Below are 27,792 nucleotides of genomic sequence, written 5' to 3'. Positions count from 1 at the left end.
GAAGTCTTTCCGGAGAAATCAGGTCAAATGCTTGACAGTGCAGACAGCCCGAAGACCTGCAGTGAAACTGGCAGTCTAAGACGTTGTTGTCGGAAACAACCGGGAGCTGGAAGAAGTCATTACGGGAACGGAAGTGGTTCACGGGACGGGGGATGTTACCGGCAACACTGTTGACCTCGAAATGGTAGTGAATCCAGTGTCCGTTCCCTCGCAACTGAACGACTGCCGCCGCCGAGGGGAATGACAGTTCACAGCTGACACAAATAGAACGGAGAAGACAGATTCTTTCAAAGCATAAGAGCACGCTCCAGTACACGTTTTCCACGGTTGCTGTAATAGCTAAAAGGGAACAGTAAAACACTGAGAATGTAAGGAAAGATTATACTTACCTGTTTATTGTTTATACAAAATTAAGACTCAATAAACTGCAGCTTGAAGTTGCTGAGTTGGTAACTATAAGATGGTATTTGTTCCGAGGATCGGGAACAGAATTCGTTTCAGTTCTCATATCACTCCTCAAGGCTTGCTTCCCCTTTCAGCAGGGAAATACGTCGATCGACATTCGATTAAGCCTGTTGTCTTAAGCGAAGACAGGAACGGATTTGTTCAACCAAACCGGTGAACGCATCGCCTCTCCCCTTCCCTTCCCATATCCATCGCTAGTGCAATCTCCTTCTTTTCGCAGTCGTAGGTATAGAAAGTTGAATAATGAAGCTCATTATTTACTGATTTCGGCATTCCCGCCATTCACTAGGTACTCCCCCACGGCCACGGTTTAGAATCCGCAAGGCACACACGGTTCCTGCCTGCGGAGCGGAGACGGCACGGTATGAAAACAGCTGTCAACTCGCCGTCGACTTCGAAGTACGAAGACGACGACGTGTGCCACCTCACCTTTCCACGACTTGTAAATGTATATTAGGGTGGATGTAAATGTGAATTTTATGAGATGATTCTAATTTGGATGAACCAAATTATTCACATCAACGGTTTCTAAATGTCAATTGAGGTCCCAAAGTACTGTGCACAAAGTCCGGATCTAGAAAACGGTCCCAAAGATCCACCCTAGCGTATACAACCACGCAAGGGGGATGCCAGTGAAAAAGTTGTGTTTAGACAAGCGTGCCTCTCCAACCACCATCAACGGCGGAGAGATTTCAATATTCCAATAAAACTTTGTAATAATATTTCATCTAGGTTCATTCGGACTCACCGAAATCGGTAGACGCGTAGCGATGGGCCTGTTCAACAAAGTGATAGTACCTACGGTAGACATACGTAAACACACGTCCAAGGTACGAACGCAGCTTCTACACGCCACACCGCACCGGTTTCAATGGGCCTTTTCATTTGACGTCTTAAATCAGCTGATTGTTCGGGCGTTTGACAGTTCTTCTATGAAGATGACACGTTCTTGTTAGCAGCTGTTGTTCAAGCTTTGTAAACAAATGCATGCACGGATCTGTCACATGAAAAGGCCTATGTGGAATTTAAAAATACGCCGCCTGTCAAAACTTTCCCCGATGCTCATTTTTCCTCATTGTTTCCTAGGTCGCGGGCTCGCGGATTTGGTGGCGTGACGCGACCGGGGCCGTTTATTTTAAGGCTTTGTCGACTCGACTTCGGGGGAATTCTACCTGTCGGAATTGCTGTCAGCTTGTTGCGTTGGCTGCTCCTCCTAATTGACCGGTTCGCGTCGCATCAGTCTTCTGTTCTTCTTACCTCCTCCGACGACTAGTCGTTCGTTGTCGTCGTCGTCGTCGTCAGTTGTCAATTTGTCTAGTGCAATTGGGAGTTCTTTTTTCTTTTCGTTTTACAGAATGACTTTCAGCTTAATTGAAATTCCTGTCATCACTAATGTGTGCAACAACAATCGGGTTAGATCTGGTTGCGGAATGAATGGGTAAGCCGTTTGAGGTTAGGGGTTAGCTGACGTCAGAAACACAACGTGCTCTATTTCAGCCAAATTTGCTGAACTGATCATCGAATGTGTGCGTTAGGATGAAGTTCAGCATCAAGAACTTCAACACCTCATCATACCTGACATTCCATAACACCTGACTCAAGTTTGAATCTTGCGGGGCTCCTAATGTTACGTGAATGCGCTTCCGACCCGCCTCTGTGTCGTATACCAGTACTCCTAAAAAATCCTAGAAACTTGTATTGTATAGGCATCACGTGACTGCGCCCCACGAATGTACTCCATAGGTTGAAGTGACGTTAATAAAAGTAGCCCAAGACTTAGTGCTCTAGCAATAGCTGCTCATCTGGCGTTATTGGTCGCTTTTCTTACATCTACGGAGACTTCTGCACTAGCGAAATCCCCTTCTCTTACGCTGGAAAGCCATCTAGGCCTAAAATGGCCTTAATATAGCGTTTACTGTCGTCTTCCCATTTCGAAAACTGAACTGGTTGCTCGAGAACGCGAGAAACCATCTCTACCTCCGGTGTATCTCAACAGTCTGTTGAAGATGATCCGCTCCAGCACCTTCGCTGCCGTGTCAAGCAAGCATATGGGGTTGTATTCCGACGGATCATCGGGTAGTTTCCCCGCCTTTGGCAATAGGACCTATGGAAAGACTACCTCGTTCAGACATCGCTGCATTGCATATCTGAATATCTTGGGATCGTCTAATATGACTGCTTTTATGGTCAGGCTCTGTGGAACTCATTACAACTCGTGTCTTAGCCATTATGACCCTGTAGTCGTTACCCGAAGGTTTTGGGATGACAAACCAACACAGGCCTTTGTAGCAGGCCTTTTTGCTTGCCCGTATTCTCGGATTTGAACGCAACCTGGGCAACCGCGTACATCACCCTTCGGTCATCACGATTCTTATCTTTACGCACTCGCTGCATCCACCGTAGACTGATGCAGCGCCGGTGCGCTATAACTTGAGTCCATCAGGTACGGTTTTCCATTACCACCGGCCTTCATCCTGTCAGCTCCACCGTCGTACAGTCCAGCATTTGCGTAAACTGCTCTATCGACCACCGAGGAGGCACATAACAGCACAGCAGAAGTCCCAGTCGACCTTAGCAACCACGAAGCCCTCGTAGGATGTAAACACCAACTCCTGGACCATATCGCTGCCATTTTGCATCCATCCGCGAACCAGTTGCTGTTACCTGTGAGACACAACAGTTGCTGGGCTGCGTTACAGTTGTTAAGGTTTAGTAGCATTACCTGCTTTGTGACTTTTGAGCTGTGGCTCTCTTCAAGCCGGGGCCTCTCGCCGGATGTTCGCGGATAATCCGGAACAAATCAAACACTTGGAGGAGTTCGTTCAGCCTTGGGTCTTATGGCTTTCACCTCCACAGCACCTAAACAGCTTGCTCCCAAGCTTGCTCCTTCAAGGCCACGACTTGTGTGCTGGGTCAAATACTTGAAGCAAACATCAGGTGGCTTGTGTAGACCCAACGGACATATCGACCAGCCCACTTTGAGCTTTCCAAATTTGACGGGCTTTTTGGCGTTTACAGCAGGTAGCTGAATCCGTATCTGAACTGCTGCGAATGCCACATGCTCCGCGGCACTTTTGCCGCAGTGCCGTGACAAGCCTCTCCACGTCCGTGATTTCGTCCAGGTTTTTGACCTTTGGAGTCGTTTAGGCGGTGAGAGCCCTCATCTCAACATTCTCACCAAGGAGCTCTCCGCCAAACTTTTGTAGATTGCGCCCTTGGGCTCGATGATCATTTCGCCTGTACAAGTACGTCGAATACTGCGTACGTTGGCTCCTGTTCTTCTGACATTTATTCCTCTCCTTCCAATCCACTACGGTCCAGGGAACGTCCTCCTAATATGTGAATCTGTGAAGAATCTACGCAAGGTCGCAACCCCCCGCTTCCTACGATCCAAGGCGAGCTAACGTTTTCAGGCCCAACCTTTCCACGCTTGCCAAGGGCCCTCCTCTCTCTCCTCTTCTTGGCGTAACGTCCTCACTGGGACAAAGCCTGTTTCTCAGCTTAGTGTTCAATGAGCACTTCCACAGTTTTTAACTGAGAGCTTTCTCTGCCAATGACCATTTTGCATGTGTATATCGTGTGGCAGGCACAAAGATACTCTATGCCCAAGGAAGTCAAGGAAATTTCCTTTACGAAAAGATCCTGGACCGACCGGGAATCGAACCCGTCACCCTCAGCATGGTCATGCTGAATACCCGTGCGTTTACCGCTTCGGCTATATGGGCCCTATTTGCCTGTATTGCTGCGCTTCACTCTCGAGGTTAACAACGTCCAGGCCTTGCGAACGCCGCCTGGTAGCTCCTCTTCTGACGGCAGTCTTGCACGCGTCTGCAATAGCGTCGCGCCATAAGCAATAGCGCCTGGCGTAATCTTCCAGCTACCCGTGAATACGAATGTGTCAGTCTGGGTAGACTTCGGCACTCCCAGCTTCACGGGCTTTAACCATGTCCGTGTCTCCTGTTGTCGTTTCGCGGCACTTTCTTGGACAGTTGGCTAGGCCAAAACTTGGCAGATTTTACTCTGATAAGACTCAGGCCGGCTGGGCCAAAACGTGGCACTCCAGTAGCTACTGCGATCCCTAACTTGATGATTGAAACAAGCTGACTGATCTGAAACGTGGCACTTCAATGTTTCTGGTGGTCATTCCAAGGCGCTTACTTTTATGATACGAGTCGGTTGGGCCAAAACGTGGTATTTCAGTATCTCTTGTGGAAACGACCGTGGCACTAACTTGTAACGCACTCTAATGGCTGCTGCAGATGTTCTGAATGTAGTGCCACGTTTTGGGACAGCCAACCTGGATGACCCAAGACGTGGCGCTACAGTGGGTCCTGTGGTCGTTCCGCGGCACTTGAAACGGACCGGCTAATCTAGAATGTGGCATTGCAGTGGCTTCTGTAGATGAAATGGGACGACTGGCCCAAAACATGGTACACCAGTGGCTACTGCGGTCGTTAATAGAAACTTATTTGGACAAAACAGCCGGCTAGACTGTAACGTGGTATTCCGGACGGTATCTCCTGCCGCCTGTGGTTGTTTTGCGGCACTTTTTTGTATGATACGAGCCTGCTGGGCCAAAACGTGGCACTACAGTAGATCATGTGGTCGTTTTGTATCACTTGCATGGATAAAACAGATAGGCTGGGCCGTAACGTGGCGCTACACAGTGGCTCCTGCGATCGTTCCGTCGGAACTTACTTGGATAATATAGGTCGACTGGGGCAATCGGGGTACTCCAATGATACCTGCAGTCGTTCCGTGGTACTTTCATGAACGAAACGGGTCAGCTAGGCCAAAAGATAAGACTCCAGTGGCTCCTATGATTGTTCCACAGTATTTTCTTGAATGAAACGGATCGACTGGTCGAAAAAATAATACTCCAATGGTTACTGAAGTCGTTTCGTGAAATTAGCTTGGACAAAACAGTCGACTAGGCGTTCCAGTGACTCCTGTGATTGTTCCGAGCAACTTACTTGGATAAAATGGGCCAGCTGGGTTGAATTTGGCATCACGGTGACTCCTGTGGTCGTTCTGTGGCTCTTTAATAGAAATACACTAGAACTCCAATGGCGCTGTAGTCACATTTCGTATTTAAATATTTTAATAACTTTAATTGCAATAATTTACTATATTCATGTGTCCATCTTGTAGGGGACCTTTTGTTATTGTAAACAAAATTAACTTGACACTTCTAGTACCGCTGCTGACGCTGTAAGGGCGTGGCAAACTAGATGTTAGTCACACGAACAGTCGCGGCATTGGACTTCTGTGGCTAGTTATTCTACTGGCTCTTTCTAGAATGAAACGAGACATTCTTGTGGCTCCTGCGATAGTTCCGCGCCACTTGAATGAAACGACTCGACTGCCCCAGAACGTGGAACTCCAGTGGCTACTGCGATCGTTCCGTGGAACTTACTTGGGCAAAACGCAGCTCTCACATGGACGAAACCCGGCTGGCCCAAAATTTGACATTCCAGTGGCTCCTGTGGTCATTTCGCCGCGGTACTTATTTGAATGAAATGGGCCAGCCGGCGTAAAACGTTTTACTCCAGTAGTAGTTACTGCGGTCGTTCCGTGGAACTTACTTTTGGACATAAAAAGCCAGCTAGGTCAGAACATGGCATTCCAGTCGCTCCTGCGGTCATTCCGTGGCTCTTACATGGATGAAACGGAGCGCCTGTGCTAAACCGGTGCACTCCAGTTGCTCCTGCGGTCGTTCCGCGAATCTTACATGGATAATACGGGTCGGTTGGGCGTTGCGGTCGTTCCGAAGCTATTACCTGTATGAAACGGTTCCACTGGGCCAATATGTGGCCTTCCAGTGGCCTCTGTGGTCATTCCGCAGATTTCACTTAGATGAAACGGGCTGGTTGGGCTAAAAGCGGTCGTCCCGCGACACTTTGTTGAATAATATGGGCCAGCTGGGTGGAAACGTGGTAGTCCAGTGGCCCCTGCGGTCGTTCTGTGACACTAGAATAAAACTGGCTGGCCCAAAACGTGGAACTCTTGTAACACCTGCGGTCGTTTCATAACTCTTAGATGTAACGGGACGGTTGTGTTGAAACGTGGCTTTTCAGTGGCTTCTGTGGTCGTTCCACGACACTAGATTTTTTATATATTTACAATGAAATGTGACCTCTTTTGGAATGGTAAGGTGGCGGAAGATACAAAATACAATTCAAACTGTCAAAATAGAATACCCCGCATCACTGCACTGGCTTCAAGGTTGCCAACTGTTATGATGAATTGATTCTCGTCTCACAAGGCGGGGAGAAACCCGCATGTGTGCACGAGTTTATTGAAATAAATGATTCTACTTACATGTTCCCACACTCTCCGTCCTGATTTGTTAGTTGATCACCCAAACTATAAAAAGGACCAAGTTTTCCACCGAACTTGCATACGCGATGTCGACGACGACGAATGAAACCAGTTAGGTGCCCCAATATGGGAAAAGTTTGCAGCGATCCTCAAAAACTCCGAGAGCGTGGCAAGGAGGGAACGGCGACGAGCAATGGAGGAAACTCTCCAATTGTTCTCGCCGAAATGGGGTTCTAGTTTGACAGTTTTCTGGCTCCTTCCGTTTGTTTTCACGCATTCAACAAGTCCCCCGTCGCACGGGGGACTTTCGATTCGAATCCAGAACAGTAGGTAAACATCAGCTTGGCTAGCAGTCCAACGAACCAACCTTGATTACCCCGAGGCCGAGACTTCAGTCTAGTGCGATGCGGTGGCCCGACTCTGAAAGTGAAACAATAAATAAAAAGAGGAATTAGGTACTGAATTGGTACCCCTATCGTCATCATCGTCAACGACGACGACGACGTCGATGTTGTCACTCCAGCAGCCAGCATACTTTCCCTGTTCCGTCCGAGGACGGCGACGATGGTTGAAGTTTGAAGAGCCGTCGGATCGTAGACGACGGCTGCGATGGCTGACCGGTCCGTCGGTCGGTCGTTGCGGTCCAGTTAATTGATATAAATTAAGGTGGTTGCGTGTGACTCACTCTCACTCCTCGCTCCAGTTCCAGTTCCACTGCGGCGAACCACATACACAGACGGAACGGAACGAACCGGAATCGAGTCGAGACTCGAGAGTCATCACACAAGCGGAGGAGAGACGGCTCGGGAAGAGCTCTAGAATCGCAAGTGGGTCGTGGAATTTGAATAGACTGACTGGGCTGCATACGGGAGTGAGTGCTGGCAACACTGCGAACGCTGAGAGCCCTTCTCCATTAGGAGAAGGGTACAGCCTCCGCCACGCCACGCCACGTATAGCTCCCACCGAGTAAGTTGTGTTCGTTTGATGTCGCTGATGCGAAAAGGAAAATATGAGATTATCATTATATTATATGATTGCTATCATCATCACACGCCAAAGTAGCTTTCTAGTGGTGGTGATGATGTACGACGATGACTGGAGTCGAGCCGGCCGTGTGATCTCTCGCGGTGTATAGCCGCCACGGATGAAACAGACCTCGATGCGATGATGAGATCATCGTCGGCTTTCGGTTTGAAAATTCCTTCGAAGCATCACTACCACCACTTGCCAGCAAATCAAACCAACCAGACAGAGTTACTTATGTTTCGTTTCTGTTTTCTCTGCTTCTCTGCTTCACTTACAGTTCCAGCATTGGCATCCGGCCTACCGAAAGATGATGAGAGTAACACCCCACAGACGGATTGCTTCCTCCAGTGTCCGCAGTGCCACCAAACGCTGCCGGGATTTCAGGTGAGTCACCCAGATGCTGTGAAATTCACTTCTATGTATATTGAACGTTTTTACAGCTGCCAGAACCGGCAGAGTTTGTTCTCAGAAGTCTAGGTGAAGCTACTAATAGACACCAACGCGTAATCAATGAATAATCAAGAACGGAACGCTTGATTTTTTTTCTTAATTTTCTAATCTAATCTCTTTTCCTAATCTAATCATATTGACGGATTGGTGGTCTAATGGCTACCACTTCTAATTCGTATGTAGAAGATCCTGGATTCAATCCGTGGCCCATCTGTTTGTCTCTTACTTTGTATATTTCCCGATTGCCCATTGCCCTTTCCTATCCTTACAACTTCACAACACATTCTCTAGTCAATCTACCACACTTCGCCTACAAATTGGCAACACGCGAACTATTGACGATGCAATCCCTGCACCTAGTGTCCCTATTCCTTCGACCTCTACTGTAATACCAGGTGCCCTGCAGAACATGTTCTATAAGAGACTGTTCATAAACCATGTAGACAAAATCTTAGCCATCTCAGACCAACCCCCCCCCCCCCCCCCCTCCCCCCTTGTAGACTTTTGTCCATACAAAAATTTGAAAATTTGCGTATAGCGTAGACTTTCGTCAGCCCCCCTTCCCCCAAAAAGTGTACGTGGTTTATGAACATCCCCTAATGAAGTCCTTCAAATCTACAAGAAAGACTTTGTGTTTTCGCAAGAAATAATTGTATTGCATAATCTGCTGGGATCCGCGAAGCTCTTGAAATCTCAAATGTCATTTAGCGACACCACAGGGATATTCCAGGTCAGCCAAACTACCTTGGAGTTCAGAACTTCAGGTCTACACTCGTAACAGTAGCCATATCTGTTATACTGAGTATCATTGCATAATCAACCGCAGTTACTGGAGCAATCCGAAGTCTACTTTTTTATTAAAAACCTTTGGAACATTCTGGTTCGTCCAAGCTGTTCTATAATGAAGTCCTTCAAACCTACAAGAAAACTTTATGTGTTTTCACCATCAATTATAGCATAGCATAGTCTGCTGAGATCCGTAAAGCTTTTGAAATCTCAAATGTCATTAAGAGAAGGAATGTTCCAGGTCTGCCAAAGTATCTTTGAGTGCAGAACTTCAGGTCTACACTCGTAACATCAGCTATATCTGACATACTGAGTAACATTTCATAACCAATCACGGTTACTGGATCAACCTGAAGTCTAACTATATATTATTATGAGCTTTTGGGACATTGAGGGTTGCCCAAACTATCCTGAAGTTTAGTTCTTGATAGTAACAGTAGTTATTCTCACAATGCACTTTAAACTGTAATCTGTAATCCCCTGAAGCATTTCAAGATAGTTTTGAGATAATCCAGATCAACAACACTACTCTGGAGACCATAGCTTCAGGTCTACACTTGAGATAATAGCTTTTGCCGCTACGTGGACTGCATAATCCACTGTGCTTACCAAGGAACAATAAGCGTTTTTATATATTTTTGGGGTATTATGGGCTTCCTTACTATTATGAAGCCTGATAAAAACAACCACTGCAACTTTCAAAGGACTTACTGGACATGTTAGATTACAAATAGTAGCTTTTAATGAAAGAAGTTACCGTTACACCCGTAGACTTTAGGATTTAAACTCAAGAACAGTTTGGATGACCTAGGATATCCCGACTGATCTGGTACTGTATATTAACCATTCAGAAGACTTACTGGACATGATTGATTACAAATCAACGCTTTGTATAATGAAAGAAGTTACCGTTACACCTATAGACTTAAGTATCTAAACTCAAGAATAGTTTGGATGACCATACTTACTTGATACTTGATGGGCTACAACTCATAGCGGTGAGTCTACGCCGAATGAAGCATTCCCTTCCACTGGTCTCGGTCCTGGGCCAATCGCTTCCAGTCACCCTGAACGTTTAGAGCCCTTAGGTCCTCCTCAACTGCAAAAAGCCACCGTGTGCGCGGCCTACCACGAAGCCGACGGCCCCTTCCTAGTTCTCTGCTGAATATGGTTTTAACTTATCGTTCCTCCGGCATATGAGCTACGTGCCCAGCACACCGCAGTCTGCCGTGTTTTATTCGCTTCACTATATTCATCTTTTTATATACTTGGTACAACTCGTGATTCATGCGACGCCGTCAGATGCCGTCTTCCAGTTCGCAGCACTTCACGTTCGAAGACTCCAAAGGCTGTCCGATCAGCTTCTCTCAACGTCCACGATTCCGTATTGGCGATTGGCCTATAAAGCGACCTGAAGTATCAGAGTCTTGTACAACGCGAGTTTTATCTTCGTTTGCAGCCTACGAGACTTCAGCTGGTTTCGCAGACCGAAAAAGGCCCGATTCGCAGCTGCAATCCGCGGGTAACATCATTATCGCACGTTACTAGAGTACCAAGATAAACAAATTCGTCCACAACATCAAACTTTTCACCACCAAGCACCACTACCACGGCCGGACCGACGTTGACCACCAGCAATCATGTTCTTGGTCTTTATGGTGTTAATCGTTAGTCCAATCCTCGCAGTCTCCCTTTTAAAAGGTATGAACGCCTCTTGTACGGCCCGACGGTCGATCCCGATGATGTCGATATCATCCGCGAAGCCCAGGAGCATAAGCGACCTCGTGACAATGGTTCCGCTCCTTTGCACACCTGCTCTCCTTATCGCTCCTTCCAGCGCGATGTTGACCAGTAACAGATTGGATGACCTAGGTCCTAGGATATCCGTAAAAAATATTCTGCATAATATTTGACCACCAAAACTACTGAAAAACGTAGAAAAAACTCCATAATAACGCTTGGAAAAAATCCGGCTTCAAAGAGTTAAACGATGCTGAGCCTGCGGTGCTGAGGCAGCCCTATGCGTGATCACTTTCTACGATTAGATCGTCTCGTTCACGATCGCGGAACAGGGACAGACATGGATGAATTGGACATCGTATGTCACTTGCTGCTGACCCTCGGTCCGGCGTGCTCGACAGTCGTCACGCCTCTCCAGACGATGCCGGAAGACAATCTGTGCATGGAGTTCGTGAAGTGTCGATTATTGAATGAGGAGACAAAGAAGAAGGGATTAGATATAGAATTGGTCACCCTGAATAAGAACACTGACTGCTGCGCTAACGGGGTCGAAGCAGCCGAAGAACAAAGTGTTCAAGTGTTTTGGCTGTAAGAAGGACTGCCATAAGTTGGCCGATTGCTCGAATAAGAAGAGGCCAAGTGAGAAAGTGAACATTGAAAAGAAATCCAAGGCGCATGTAACGGAGCGAAAGGCGTCTGCTTCGTCGGTGTGAATGGAAGAACAGGACAGGATATAAAGAGAGTGGTTGGGTCATCGACTCTGGACCAGGCATGAGAATGAGACTTTTTTCTGTTTACCGTTCATCGATACTGGCAGTAAAATAAAAACAAAACAACGGCAGCACTAATACCATCAGACGCCGCGCCGACGGCAGTCGAGCAGACGCTTGATGGTTTTCGCGTCCCCACGAAAATATTTATGAGCAGTCAAGCTGAGGCGGGTGATTGCGAAAAATGTCAAATATTTTCAACTGCTAATAACTCACTTGTTTTGATAGATAATTTAAATCGATTTGCACAAATAGCTAGAGCACACTCCCAGCTTTGTGATGCATGTAAAGAAGTTTGTCTGGAAGCGGTTTGAAACGCAGAAAAATGCGAAAATGGGAGAGACAGAAATTTTTGTCGTCGTTGTGCTCGAGTACTGGCGCTCTCGAGCATGGAAACCGTTTCGAGGAAGAAGGCTGCAGGAAAAAAAATGTTATGACATTTATTTTTCGAACAGTTTGAGTTTGGCTGGGCTTGTGATGTTCGTGTGGGAAAATGTCAAATGTACAACTGGTTACCGTTTTTTCCAGTACATTTCTCATCCCTGCTCTGGACCACTTGATCAACGACAGGTTGTTGTTCGACAGTTTGGAACCGTTGAAAAATCCATTGCCATAGCGAAGGACGGGGAACCGATTACCGCTGAGTATTCGGAAACAGTGGAGCTAGTGTCGAAAGTGAACGGTGAACTGATAGCCTGTTCGGTTGAAAACGTATGTGCCGGAATTACGCTGCAACCTCTTCTCCGTGTTGAGGGTTGACGAGGTGGGTATGAAAGCATCATACGAAAACGGTTAAGTGATCATACAGCGTGGATACGAAAGGTTGTATCGGTTGGACTTGTTCTCAAGCAGGCACGGCGCGCGTGAAGCCTTGCCTTGTTGTGTGGCCGCATTCCAAAGAAGCTGGAATTGTGGCACCGACGTTTCGGCGGACATCTGAATGCCAAAAGCCTGGGGAAGATGATTCGAAGTGACATGGCAGTTGGACTAGATTTGAACGACAATGCGTCGGACAAGCGTATCATGATCTGTCGTGGTCTTGCGTAATTGAGAAACAGAGTCGAAAGCCGTCCACTGCGCTCGAGGAAAACAGGTCGTCGCTGGAGTGCTGGAGTTGGTCCACTCAGACGTATATGGGCCTATTACACCGGTCGGTTTGAACGGTATGAACTATTTCGTGATATTTACCGACGACTGGAGCCATTTTGCTATGGTATTCCTTGTGGAAAGCAAGGAAGACTTGTTAGAGCGTTTTGAACAGTACGAAGCGAAGAGTATCGGAGTAAGCAGTTTGATCGTTTTTTTTGCAAGCAGCGTGGTGTTCAGGTTGAATGGACCGCACCAAATACATCGGAGCAGAACGGAGTCAGCGAGCGTCTCAATCGATACCTATCAAACCGTAGGTCATCGAATGCAATTGCGTCGAACGTCACACCGTTCGAGCTCTGGGAGGGTAAGAAACCGAACGTCTCCAAGCTGCGAAAGTTTGGTTGTCCCATCTACGTCCACGTCCCGAAGGAGTTGCGAAAAAAGCTGGAGGCCAAAGCGTTGAAAGGAGTGTTTCTTGGCTACGCTTGCAATGGATATCGTGTGTGGTATCCAGGCTATCCAGGTAAGAAGCAGATCATCCATGCTCGAGACGTCGACTTCGTCAAGATGTGCCGTGAGTTGTCAGCAAAAGGTGAGTCTGTAAGACCATTATCTGATATTCTTAGGTGCCAGCCAGAGTGGACGCGTCACGCGGCGCGGCGCGGTGCAATGCGGCATTTGACAGGTCGCGCGGCGACGCGCGGCAGAACTCCGTTCATTAGAATACAGGGAAAACAATCATAACATGCCAGAGTGCGCGCGGAACGATGCGAAGCGGAAAGCGTTTAGCCGCGCGACGCACGACAAAACAGTGCATGCACTGTTTTTGATGCGGAAGTCACGCGGTTCGCGCGAAGAATTTTGTATTTTTGTGTGGATTTTGTCCGTTTTTACCAAATAATGGCGTTAATTTTACGAAATTATTTTTAAAATGCATTCAAATGTGAATGTAAAAATATAAACATGAATAATACCACATGTTTATTATCCGGTGGCGTCTCGTAACCTCATTTTTCACCTATTCTGCGAATCAAAATCAGTAATTCCTTCAAATTTATGACTAAAGACTTAACGGAAATAATCGAAATATCTGTCATTCTACATCCATTACAAGCAGAGCTTTCACATTACCCCTACCCATGTTTCATGCACAAAAACGGTTGGCACCCTCTCATTTATTTTACTATCTCGAAGTATTCTACTAGGGCTGTAAGCTTAAAAAACTGTTTCAAAATAAAAATATACTATTTTTGAGTTAACAAACTTGTTCCATTGTATTGCTGTTTAAAAATAAACGAAGGGGTGCCATTTTATACGTATACAAACCTGTGGTAGCTCTGACCACAAGCTCACTTGTTCATAAAATTTCAAAATTTGTACCTGTAGGACGGGTAGATTTGAGGTTAGGGAATCACCATTGTCCCAAATGTATACCTCTTCTGAATTATCTGAAATAAATAGCAGTTGAAGGTAAATTTAGAATAGTGCCGGGGCCCGTGGCGTAGTTGGTCACACGTTCGCTTCATATGCGGATGGTCATGGGTTTGATTCCCAGCCCCGGCACTTGCAATTTTTCGTCAGTTGCTCTTCCCCCGAGAGCGGCTGACATTGACCCTCTTCTGAGCCTACGGCTCAAACGGACCCGGATACCTGGACATCGGCGAATTGCAACTCATAATGGACCCCCAATCGGACTGGAAAAGGAACAACAGCCACCCATCCACATCCTCGTGCTCTTCATTCTACCATTAACAGAGTAGAACAGTGAAAGAAGCTCGCAGGCAACCAGTTCAATATAGAAAAATAGTTAGTCACGTAGTGCCCAAGTGGACAATAGAGCTATAAGTTAGGTTAAGTGATTAAGAATAAAAAAGGTAAATTTAGATAAATTGTTCATTTTTAATTTTAGGTTGAGCACAATAATCACATTTCTCCTGGAAATTTTTCATTAGATAACTCTAAAAAACTGTTGAAATGTTATGGCTTTAAACCGATAGAGAGGAGACAGCTCGCTTTGATTGTGTGCTACTGGTTGTCAAGGCGAACCTGTCACAAACTGTCTCTGCAACCCGAGTTGGAAATTATACATTGATGGTGTGAAGTGATCCAATATCCAAAACATCTTAACAAAACTTCTCACCGTTTGTTGTAATGTGAAAGACAAAATAATTATGGAGAGTTTAATAAAAAAATTAATAAATAAAATAGTTATGGTCAGTATTCATGTGCAAAGTTGGCGGAAATTATGAAAACTTTTCAGTTTGCTTTACGGACAGACGCATTGCACCGCGTTCACTGTGGCTATCAAGTCGCGTTGGAAGCCGCGTCAAAAACGCGCCGCACCGCGTCGCGTCGCGTGACGCGTCCACTCTGGCCGCAGCCTTATGCTTCCCTCGAGAGATGATTCATCGGCGAAAAGCAAGATTGACGAAGAAATCGAAGAAGCGGAATGCGAAGATTATGGTAGTTTTGGTGAGGACCATGAGGACGAGATCGAACGCGAAGTTGGGAATCCTCGAGGAGCAGACGGTGGACGCTCGCAGCGACCACAATGAACACGATATGCCCTAGGGTGGCACAAGGACTACGACGTCGAGAACGCCGATTATGCTTTGAATGCAACGAGTTACCTCGAGAATCTACCGAATTCGATTTCCGATGCTCGAAAAAAGAATGAATAGCTAAAATGGGAGAAGTCTATCAACGAGGAGTTGGATTCACAGCGGAGGATTCAAACGTGGAGCACGGTAAGACTGCCCGGGAACCGAAAGCCGATAACGAGCAAATGGGTATTTCGGATTAGGCGAGGAATGAACGGACCACCGGATCGCTACGATTCAGCTAGAGGCACGGTCTGAACTACAGTGAAACCTACTCCCCTGTGGCCAAGCTTGACACCCTGTTTATGCTGGCCAATCAGAAAAGGATGTTCGTCTTCCAAATGGACGTCCGTACCGCTTCTCTGAACGGCGTTCTGAGCAAAGAAATATACATGGTTCAACCAGAAGGCTTCGAGACTGGAGATGATTTGGCATGCCGACTGAACAAGTCAATCTACGGGCTGAAACAGGCGTCACGCTTTGTATGAGGACCGCTGAAGTTCATCAGGAGCATGAATGATCAGTGTCTGTATATTCGGCGAATTGACGAAGCTGTGGTAATCATCGTGCTGTACGTCGATGATGTGCTGATGGTCTATCAATGCCCGCTGTGGAAGCTATGAATGAACATTGAACGTGACATGGATGAAGGTGTGATGCGCATAAGTCAGCGACAATACCTCGTGGATATGTTGCGGCGGTTTGGGATGGAAGTCTGCATGTCAGCGTCGACGCCGTTGAAGTGCAGACTGAAGCTGGTGAAAGGCGAAGAAAATAAGCGGATTTCGAAGCCGTATAGGAAGCTCGTAGGCTGTCTAATCTACGTTTCTGTTACAACTTGACCGGATTTGGCATCGGCAGTTGATTTCCTCAGCCAATTCCAAAGCTGCCAGAACGCTGGGCATTGGGCGCATTTGAAGCGAGTTCTAAGATACGTCAAGAACTCTCTGTACTTGGTGTACAATGCCAACGAAAAGAAACCATTGCTGGAAGTTTGCTGCGTGCCACGAGCTATGGTTGGTTCGTCTATTGGACATCCGCGTGAACTCGTTGTTTCAGTTTTGCTGCCACATAATCAACGTGTTCGAGCTGTTCACCCTCTACCAATTATTCTCTTCAGGAAGAATCTTGGATTCACATTCAGAGTGACGCCACAGCGCACGTTTCTTAGGAATTACTTGCCATCCGGCTTGTGCTGAACCAACTGCTGATTTACTTCAGACATCCAAACCTCAGTGTTGTCAATCTTCTGGTAGTCCACATAGCCACCTCTTGTGCAATCGAACGTCATACGCGAAACCGATAACCCCAACAACATCATATCCTTTAAGCTAGAATTAGACTACCATGCCCACGCTAACCATAGCATTTGTACTGTTGTGTTATACCACAGCAATCTATATACATTGCGCTTACGATGTTTGTCGTTATACGACCCTTACATTCGCTCGGCTGAACCATGAGCCGAAGGGCTCTAGCTGGATGTTAAATAAAGTGGCAATCAGTCTATTCTGATGCGTGAAGCTAAGCAGTACCCGACTTGTAAATTATTTCCCTATTTTAAAATCACAAAACCTTTTCTTATCGACTTCGCCGAGTTCTTTAGAGTTACAGTTCCTAGACAGAAAAGTACTACGAACATCTCTTCATGGCTCGAAGCTTTTTCTCGCTAGAAGACTTGGATAAGCTCTGTACCAATATTCCGAGCTCCTAACAGGTCAGTCAATCTCTGGTCATCTCCGGCAGCCAAGCTTCTCTTGCCTATATGCTCCTTCGCCGCTGGACTTTTCCTTCTAACAAGCTTCTCTTGGCTCTAACCTTCCTCCGCTGCCGAGTGCCTTCTGCCATCTAGCTCCTTACCGCTTACCGGTCAGACTAAGGCCTGAATGTCCTCTGCTGCATGTAGGAGTCGTCTCCTCGGCTCATGACTGTGCGTCTTCAGTTCCGCACTCTGCAAAGGGTCCGCAAATCGTCCACCAATTGAACGATCCACCAAGCTCGCTGCGCACTACTCGGATGGCTCTCGAGAACCATTTTAAGTCGGGTTGCTATCCGACTTCCTGACGACGTTACCTGCCCCTACCCCTCCCTATTTTCGTGGTGTGGACGATCGTTGGTTCTCTGAGCAGCTGATGCAGCTCGTGGTTCATTTGCCTTCTCTAAGTCCCGTCTTCCATCTGCACTCCGCCATAGATGGTACGCAACACCTTCCGTTCGCAAACTCCAAGGGCACGTTGGTCCTCTGCACGTAGAGTTCATGCTTCGTGCCCATAGGGGACTTCCGGTCTAATCAGCGTTTTGTACATAGTTAATAAGTTCCTGAATCATCATAACTGACAATACATCCGAAGTAGACTCATTAGAATAAAAGCAGTAATACTCCGTAGCCTTTCGTATCGTCTTAGTAGATTTCCATCCTTCATGAGTGGAAGCATACTTTATGGATGGCTTCTGCTTGAAATTCATCCATTTTTCTATACTGGCTACTTATAAAAGTTGTAGCGCCCATGGATTACTAGAAACCAGCGAGGGAAGGCTTTGTTCACAAAAGCATATTCGCCAATCATACAGCTCAATCTTGAACCATCATTATCTTTTAAAACTAACCACGTAACTGACCACAACACACTTCTTTTTCCTTTTTCTCACCTGCAGGCACTGAAAGAGCACATCGCCACCGTGCATTCCATGATCAAGCAAGAGCACCATGACTCGGCGACGCCCTCCCCGCCGCTATCGGCATTCTACCAGCAGTCGTCGTTCCAGCCAATAGGTAGCAGCCACCAGTCGCTACCCTCGCCACCTGCCTCCACATCGACGCTGGAAAACAGCCACTGCAACGAACCGACCTCGTCGCTGGCGACTAATGGCAGCAGAAGTAGTAGTAGTAACAGCAATAGCAGTAGCAGTAGCAGCAGCAGCAGCAACAGCAGTAGTAGCAGTAGTTGTAGTCGTCGAAGTACCTCGGCAGGTGGTGGTCTCGGTCTCGGTGCCTCCGTTGCCTCTGCCAGCGCCGTCGCCGTCGCCGCCGCCCAGGCCGCTGCCATCGCGGACGAAGGTGGGCGGTCTATTAGCCCGACGTACAGCAACAGCAGCAGTATTGGTGGGGGAAGCAACTGCGGTGGGGTCATCGGTGGTGGAAGCGGCAGCAACAGTGCAGAACCCTACGCATGCTTACAATGCTCCGCCTCGTTCCCGAATCGTGACTTACTCGAGAAACATGAGCTGATGCACGTACCTAACGCCCTGGTGGTAAGTACCTATAGTTGCTTTCCTCTTCTATCCTTTTGGGTTTCAGCAGCACACCTGCCTGCTGGAATGTTGGCTGCCTCGAGCAGCCTCCTTTTTTACGGGGACATATTTTTCCATTTTATCGACCTGAGAAATCGCCCACCGTCGTCGACGGACGACGCGGACCGAAGGCCATAAACCGAAAGAAAGAGTTCACCGGTCGGTCGCGCGCGTTATCTTCTCTCATCCACGCTGGGCAGCGAACCGAACCGCGTACGCTCCCTCTCTTCTACGTGTTTCTCTCAAGTACTTCGCTTCCACGACGATAGTCGATTCATATTCTCACACCATCAAAAGAAAAAGCAAAAGTTAATTCTACATAAGGTGCTTCCCCCACTACCATTCCTACTCACCTTTTCACCATTCGTCCAACATCATCAGCACACCTTGTCAGGAATCTTATGTACCTCTTCTTCTAGTTCTTCCCCGTCGCTCGCATTCGGCGTCGTTAACCGTATGAAGAAACTCAACGAAACAACGCACGGGCAAGATGGCTTCGTTAAGTTAACAAATTGTTTTACTCGTTGTTTGCCATCGCAAACAACCAAACAAAAGCTATCAAAACTTGAGATTGTTGTTGTCTTGTGCATTGCTTCGTTGTTGTTGTTGCGAAAAACGAAGTTTTTCTCGAAATTCTACACTTGGTAGTCGCGATGCAGCTGGCTGCATGCAACCCAACCCGAGTTGGGTGGAGAGGATGCACCGCTGCACTCTGCTACAGTGTCATGCACACGATGATGGAGGGAGAAGTCGCAAGGAAGACAACCACCTTGTGTAGAAGATTTTTCTGTTCTTGCGATGCGATGCGATGCGGTGCGATTGTCTCCGACAAGACTGCTGCTGCAACTGCAAGTGAAACGTAGACAGACAGATACAACACAGATAAAACTACATCATGGTCGTAGGTAGATCGACCAGCCAACAGCAGAGCAGTCAGCAGCAGACCGCGTTCGTTTCTTTGGTCGATTCGTTGTGTGTTGAGGGGAGTGGGGTAGAAGGTGGTCTCGAAGGTAAAGTCTGGTCTCAGACAGGAATTACTTTTGAAATACAGTAGACATTCGATAACTGCAACATGTATAAATGGTGACAACGGAGCAGAGAAGAAACGCGTGTGGTCTATTCGAATGCGACAACAGGCCTAATTAGAAGACGTTTAAAATCAGCGGATTTTGGGAGCCTTTGACAGTTCTCCTATGAAAATGACAGTTCAGCATTTGCGCCTTTGTTCGGCAGTTGTAAACAATAGTGGCATACACGGATCTGTCGATGCTTCATCTTGTTCGAGGGGGCATCAGATTCAGTGACGGCTATCGTGGACTGATTGTCCTCGAATATCTTCACCGGACGACGATCCAGCAACTTCAACACTTGAAGCAGCTTGCAGGTGCATAACGCATCGCATATGCAGTCAGCCAGGGCACTCCGCTCTGCCTCAGTTGAGAACAGTGCCAAGGTTCTTCGCTTCTTGGAGCTGCACGCCGTTGTTGATCCGTACAGTTGGAGAAGGTATCCGGATGTCGAGTGACGATCGTTGATGTAGGTTGCTCAATTGACATCCGCGTATTCGACGATCTGCCGGCTTTTTGCGTACACTAACCTGAAGTTCGCCGTACCCTTCAAGTATCTCAACTTCCTCTTTGCATGTCCCCAATGTTGCTCCGACGGATTATACTGGAACTGGCTGTAAGTAAGTGAGGCAGTCGATGAGTTCACAATAAGGCTTATCCAGGTGTGAGCTTCCAGGGACGTCATCTCGAGTTGCAAATCAGCCTCCATAGGCGCACGAGTCCGATTTGCAGTCTTGCATGCCAAATCGCTTCAGGACTGCGTTGATGTAGCACGGCTGGCTTAGCTTTATTGTACTTTGACTCTGATCCCGATCGATTTTTAGACCCAGGAACACTTTAGCTTCTCCGAAGTCTTGCATTTGGGATTCCAGCTGAAGCATCCGCTTGATCAGCTCCGCGCTATTCAGATTCTTCGCAATAATCAGTAAGTCATCCATGTAGAGTGGACAGGATCGTCGCTTCCGTATCCGACGTAGAGGCAGTTATCTGCTTCACATCGTTGGAATCCACACTCAATCATGAACTCGTTAAAGCGATCGTTCTAGACCTTCGGTGCTTGACGCAGACTGTAAATGGATTAGGACAGTTTACACACTCTATCTTCATCAAATCCTTTGGGCTGCCTCATATAAATGTCCTCCGTTAGTGTACCGTTGAGAAACGCAGCCGTTACATCCATTTGATGAACGAGCAAGCCATGTGGACAGGCGTATGCAAGCATGGAACGTACTGCTTACATCTTGACAACAGACGCATAAGTTTCGGAGAAATCAAAACCATATCAGCTCCTCGGTTGTACTCGGAATACTCTCCACGTAGTTCTCCGCGTTAAATGCTAAGTTCATGAACATGTTGTCGATTAGCTTTGCAGGTGGCTTTCTAATCCGTTCGCTCCGATGTACATCGGGGGTCTCCGGTGGATTTGATCCCAGCGCCGGCTCCTGTCTCCGTCTGTATCGGATTCTCCTCCGTCATGAATGCCGTTTGTTGCTTCCATGTCGTTGATCTGGATTCGCAATCAGCCAATCGGCGATCGTCATCCATCGATGAACATTCCTCCTGGCGCTGAACATATTCCGGATCGCTACAGACGCCTAGGCCAAGCGGAGGTCCAGTGTGCATTGCTCGGTCGAAAGGGTCACCAACACCGTAACCAGCAGCATCGTTTAGAGGAGGTAGAACACCATAAAATGCTCCGCAAACTTAATCCCGGCCGAATCCAGGTCTCGGCCCATTCGGTCGAAAGCCAACAAGTGGGTCTGCATCGGTGTTCCCTTGTCGAACTTTCTTGCAGACGGAATTGCCCGAAGATTCCCGCGCGAAAGTAGATTCGAGCGCCCTCCTAATTTCAGCAGGTATTGCGGTTACATTTAATATATTCTAACTGTGAGTCAGCGATGTTGTGAACAAACATTGATTTACATATGACATCCTCTTGAGATGACTCGCCAGAAGCCTGTCCTTGCTCCTCCTCGCATCGGCTTCGTCGCCAGGGAGCACCTGCGATTCCGGAACATCCTCTGCGCAGTGAACCGTACATTTTTTTTTCACTATCGTCGCAATACCATTACCGTCATGGCTAATGTTGCATACTACCACGGGGGTGAATCTTCGTCACGAAAAGCACTGCCCGTTCGATAGCTCAACACTAGCGAACCTGGTGGTGGAAGTCAAGCTTTAGCCTGCAGCGAGCATAGGGAGGCGGCGTAGCACGCTTTGATGATTTTTTATTTTCCCATGTAAATTCATTCCAATCTAGTTTTCCAAGTGAAAATTTTACTACTTCCACCTCGAAACTTCACATTTGTTCGAAGATACATATCTGTTCTGTGATACTACCGTCACACACTAGGCATTCATGCTGCCTTCGATGCATGAATGTAGTTTGTCATGAATGTAGCATATGGCACCATGATTGTAACACAAATCAAGATGATGGGAGTACGAAATGACAGTTTTGAAATGTAGAGCTGGAGTTCCAGTGGTTCCGAAACCTGTGAAATAAACATGCGAATAACTCGAGGTAGAGGGTTTTAGGGGCGTTACATGGGGTCTTAGGTGTTCTAGTCTCGGAGAGTCTAAGGTGCGTTACATGGGGTTCCAGGGGGTTTAAAGGGGATTTCAGGGGCATTCCAAGGCGCAGTTAGCTCCATCAAAGAGATAAATGTTCTTGTCCTCTTCAATCGCTGCTAACAACTTTTGCTGATCACTGCGAAACTTGTTTAACCGTTATGTGTCCGACAATCTTTTTGCTTTTTTGACGTAGGACTACGTCTCTCTTTTCTATACCGGGTGTCATTCTAAATTTTCAGAAATCGGCCGCGTTACGTTAAAAGTGGAGATTTTGAGCCTGAATAACTCAGCCATTTCTTGATGAAATTTCAAAATTTTGGCACCAATCGATTGCAAATCTTTACACCAATTATGTCCAATAATAACATTTACTGATTTTCAATAACAAACTATTGAAAAATTGGGAAAAGTGAACCCATGTTTATTCCAGCCAATCACGATCGAGCACATTTCCGATGCTCCCGTCGAATATAAAAGCTACTGCTTCTTCGCATCTTCCCTCATTTGCCTTTGTGGTCTCGAGGTGAACGCATCGAACGAGAGCTGCCCATTTCTTCGATTGCGTTTTCGCTGATTCTTCTTTTACGGCCGTGTCGGCTCGGCGTTAGTGGTTGTCGATAAAGGAGCTGCTGCGCATTCGCCTTATAACCGTCTAACGCGGCAGACCAAGGAAGGAATACTTTTCATCGATTGCTCGGCGGTGGTGGCAGAGGCAGCAGCAAAATCCACCAAAGAAAGATCCGCCACAACGAATGTGCGAGCTGCGTCGCTTTTCCTCGGGGATCGGTCGGACCTTTCGCGGATTGATTGACGGCGGCGCATTGCTGATAGCATCACGATGAACATCCAGGTCAGCAAGCGGCGGGCCAATTCTCAGTGGCGTCCAGCATTCAGCGCGAACAAAATCAATGCGCATTGGGTGGCATGACGAATTGATTTCAATTTCTTCCTAAAACCGCCCAAAATTCAAACGATTCTTTTCTGAACCATCGAAAACGCTTCCTAGAGAGTAAATTGGATAAATTTCCCGCATCGACCGAGAAAGTGTAGTGAAACCAAATAGTGAAAGATTGAATTCTTGGTGGTGGCTCAGCAACAGTGAAGGCGATCACTAATCTCATCCACGGCAGCAAGCGGCGGGCGAATTTTCGACGGCGTTCAGCATTCAACACGGGGAAATCTAACACGCATTGCGTGGCATGATAAATTCATGTCAATTTTCTGTATGAAATCGTCCAATATTCAAACGGTTCTTTTCAGGACCATAGAAAATTATTCCTCAAGAGTTGTGAATCAGATAATTATTTCATTCCATCGCTCGGTAAAAGTGTGGTGCAACCGAAAAGTGAAAAATTGTATGCTAGATGGCCCCGCAACAATAATGATGCCGGCCACTAATGATCCCACCAGGAATTTAGCAACGCTTTATCCTATCCAGACCATTTTCCGTGAAACATTGTTTAATTTAACCATTTTTCGAATTGAAATGATCTAAATCTTCCAATATTTTGGTTACTTTATTCGTTAAATGAAAGTTTTCTCATTTCTCGGTTGATTGATCGTTTGAAGTGTACGGAGCATACGGGGCGGGACATGCAATCGAAATAAACTGGCAAGCCAGCCGAATGGGAGGAGCTTCATCTGCCAATCTAGGGGCATAAAAGCTGTTCCCTCTGATTTCTTTCGTCATTTTCATTGGATCAGTCAGGGAGGGTGGAGGTGGATCACGTCCACGGCTGCGCAGCAGCACGTCAACTGCGACGAGTGATAGCACCAGGAATCTCATTCAGGGCAGCAGGCGGCGGCAGTTTTCGATGGCTTCCTGCATTCAGTGCGGATAATTTTCAATTGTCTTTCTAAAATCAACCGTTATTTGAACGGACCTTTTCAGGACCAGAGAAAATTATTCCTTAAGAGTTATGAATCGGATAATTTTCGGATATATTCCAACGATCGGTAAAAATGTAGTGCATTCGAAAAGTGAATGGTTGAATGCTTGGTGGCTCAGTAACAGCAAAATCGATCACTAATCTTTCTACCCGAAATTTAGCAACGCGTTATCTTATTCGGACAATTGTACCTGAAACATTGTTTCATTCTAATATTTATCGAATTAAAATGATCTTAACTGAATCTTCGATTAGTTTATCCGTTCGATTAGAAATTGTCTCAAAGAACGCTTGACTAGTCGTTTGAAGCGTCTGACACAATGTGGGCGGGTCATGCAAACGGAATAAACTGGAAAGCCCGCCGAATGGGAGGAGCTTCATATGCTAATCTAGGGGCATAAAAGCAGTTTCCTCCGTTATTTTTCGTCATTTTCCTTGGATCAGTCAAGGAGAAGGGAGATGTCACCTCCCAGCTAGGCAGCAGCACACAAACTCAGCGATGACTCTCGGCTATCGTGGTGGCAGCACCAGGAATCTCATCCACGACAGCAAACGGCCGCATTCAATATGGGTAAAATCGCATTGCGTGATGAATTCATGCAATTGTTTTGCCAAAATCTTCCGTTTTATAAACGGTCTTTTCCAGGATCAGCGAAAATGATTCCTCAAGAGTTATTATTCGGATAATTAAAAGCGACAGACTGAAAGCTTGGTAGTTCAGCAATAGTGAAGTGGCTACTAATATGTTCTTCCTAGATGAAAACAACGTATTGTCGAAAGAGTTTCACGTTAAACTTTCGTTGAAAAGATCTATCTAACGCTGTTCAATTTTCTAATAATTTTATCCGCTCGATGAAAATTCTCTCGTAGAACAGTAATTTAACCATTTCTCTTCAAAACAAAATAACTCTTGAACTAGTCAACATCTTTCCAAGTAACCGAACCAGCTAAATAACAGCTTCTTGAGCTAAAGTTAGCTTAAGAGTGATTTGTTTTACTCTTATACAGCAAAAATATGTTTTGGGTTATGAATGCGTTCAGCGAAAGCGATCACACAACAACTTGACTAACATATCAGTCCACCATTTGTATTATTATAACAACAAACATTGTATTATGGAAATATAAAAGTTGGAACCTCGTTCCAGCCTTCGTCCTACGTCAACATTGCGGTTATGTCTCAGACATTACCCACTCCTAGTTTTCTACACCGTGCTTTTTAAATGGGCGCTGGGTACCCGGTACCCTGTCGGCCACATAAGGGTTAACCGTGTTCGAACGCGCACTCATGTGAGGCTAGGGCTGTGCCCATAACTTATTAACGATAATACACGGAGCAGAGAAGAAACGCATGTGTTCTATTCGACTAAGACAACTGAATATTTTGTTATTGTTTACCTTCTTGGTTAAACGTTATCGTATTAGTACTCATTTTCCCTTTAGAATATACCCAGTACACTGTGATCAGTTTATACTCAAATCTAACAACATGTTTACGTTTCATTTGGAGAACGAAGTTCGATAGCTGCAACGCCTGACAGATGTCAACAAGCCAACAAGTCAACAATTGTCATTAAATGAACGTAAACTTCATCCAACAGTTTATTTAGGCTACCATGGTACACCATTTCGACGTTTGGTGGTGTGTTGGTGTGATCGCTGCTAATCTGAACACTTTAATTCAACCCCCGCTAATATGTACACCACTCAAGTTAAGCATGGTTCAAAAGCTATTCTGCCACAATGAGCAGAATTGTGAAAAGAAACAAGCCATGTGCATTAGTGTGATCGAATTCAGTTCTGTGCCTTCAAAGGAATGAGATGGTCAAGTGGTTCTGTAGCTTGGAGGAAAGAAGCGTCCGTCTAGCGAATTGGGAGCCGTGGGTTCGATTCCGACCGTGGATTTCTGCTTTCATAACCACTCGTCCCATTTTCACTGACCTGGATGATTCTATTTATTTGAGATTTACAACGGTCTAGCCAGATTTTTCTTTTTTCTTGCTCGCTCTCCTAAACAAACACGAGAAAGAGAGAGATAGAGAGAGGGGCCATTTGCCCTCTCTTTCTTGTGTTTGTCACTCAGGAAAATTGCCTCATACTTATTGGCAAATATCCATGTGCCAAACCACCGTACGCAGGCAAATTAGCGCATGAATAGTATGTGCTCTAAATTGTATGAGTCTCTGCTGTATGGTGCCTCATCAAAAGTATGAGTCGCACTAATGGAAAACATTTGATTACCCCCATTGCAAAAATCCATGTTCCGGACACATAGAAGGAATGAAGATTCCCCCCCCCCCTATAGAGGTAATCACGTTCAAATGTATACGTGCCTTTTTTGTAGATGTAAATGTGAAACTGCGTGGAAAATATTTGCACTCTTGCCCCGGACGTTGGTTTTATCATTATTTACCCGTTTTACCCAATTCGATTGGGTAATATTTGCATATGCAATCTGAATAGCCTTTCAATCGGCGTGCACTTTTGTGTGAGGAAAAATTTGCGCTAGTGTTCGTGTGTTGAAATGTCACTTATCTCTATATATAGGAGAGCGAATAGAAGAATAAGGAAAAAGCAAGTTACGCCGTTGGAAAAACATTTAATCATTTTTTTTTATTTAGGCTTTCAAATGAATGTACGCTTTTCTAAAAGAGTACACTCAACCAAATAAACCTAAGATTTTCATGAGATCCAAATTATGAAACGGCCTTCAAATAATTCATAAGATCGCTCTATGTCGCAGAATCGATTCAGTGTCCTTTCTTAGGTCAACGACGCATTTCACCCCGCTCTCCTGAACTTGGAGAACAACCAAGGGTGAGGCAAGAAGGGTCACGTAAAGTGTAGTGTGGAAAAAAAAGTAATAAAACAGAAACGAGAATGATGATGGGAATTAAGTGAAATATGCACTCACACAGACACGCACACATACACCAGCCGCAGCCCAGCAATGACTGCTTCAGCAAGTCAGTCATCGGTAGATAGATGAAGGCGAAGGCGGAGAAGGGTCCCTTATTCCGATGAGCCCAAGGAGAAATCTTCTACGTGCGATGGGATTTTTTTCCCGTGAAATTTCTCTTGGAAGTGATGGGTTTAGAGTACTTCTCCTGGCGGTGCCGGATCATCGCGTGCATACAGAGAGCGATCTGCGGCCCTTACCGTGACGGCTTCCTACCTCCATCCATGTGATGAGGAACGCGTTTGTTGTAAGCTTTGTGGGATAGTGGCTGCACAGTGCACACACAGAGGTTTGGTTCGGTTCGGAGAGACACAAGTCCTAGTGACAAATGAACGAAGCGTCGAGAAAATTAATTAAACATTTCCATGTACAAGATGAATTAATTTCAACAACTAATTTTCCATGTACCCGGCGAGGAGGAGAAACAACGGCGGCGATGAGCAGTTCACTAAATCATGCAATAAAGTGAGTTAGGTTTTCAAATTTCTAAAAATTTTACAGGTAAAATGGTGGACATAAATCTGGTTACAGAATAGGGTCCTAAAACGTACTTGTACGTTTACTTTACTCAAACTCAAAAAAGGAAGGGATAATGAGAATATTCGAAATAAGTAAATGGTAAATAGTTCTAGCTTGACATTTGTGGTCGACCTTGACGTGATGGAACTCAGCATTTTTCGTACTGCAATGCCATGGGATTAAAAAAAATGTTCCTATCTGACATACACGTTGAAAAAAATCACTCAAAGTTTGTGTTATTAGCTA

The 27,792-nt window shown here is 46.1% G+C and overlaps 1 protein-coding gene across 1 annotated transcript in view; it reads left to right on the top strand.

The window, feature by feature from the left end:
* LOC109413007 (zinc finger protein 1) overlaps positions 1–19,138 on the top strand; it is a 70,567-nt gene extending 51,429 nt beyond the window's left edge. The window contains exons 3-4 of the mRNA XM_062845203.1: positions 8,090–8,196; positions 17,903–19,138. Coding sequence (XP_062701187.1) covers positions 8,090–8,196; positions 17,903–18,676 — 881 coding nt within the window. The 3' untranslated portion in view covers positions 18,677–19,138. The remainder of the gene's footprint in view (positions 1–8,089; positions 8,197–17,902) is intronic.
* Positions 19,139–27,792: the final 8,654 nt, after the last annotated feature.

This window comes from Aedes albopictus, chromosome 1 (assembly GCF_035046485.1).
Source record: "Aedes albopictus strain Foshan chromosome 1, AalbF5, whole genome shotgun sequence".
NCBI lineage: Eukaryota > Metazoa > Arthropoda > Insecta > Diptera > Culicidae > Aedes > Aedes albopictus.
The sequence above is the reverse complement of the archived record's forward strand: the minus strand, read 5'-3'. Positions and strand labels throughout refer to the sequence as shown.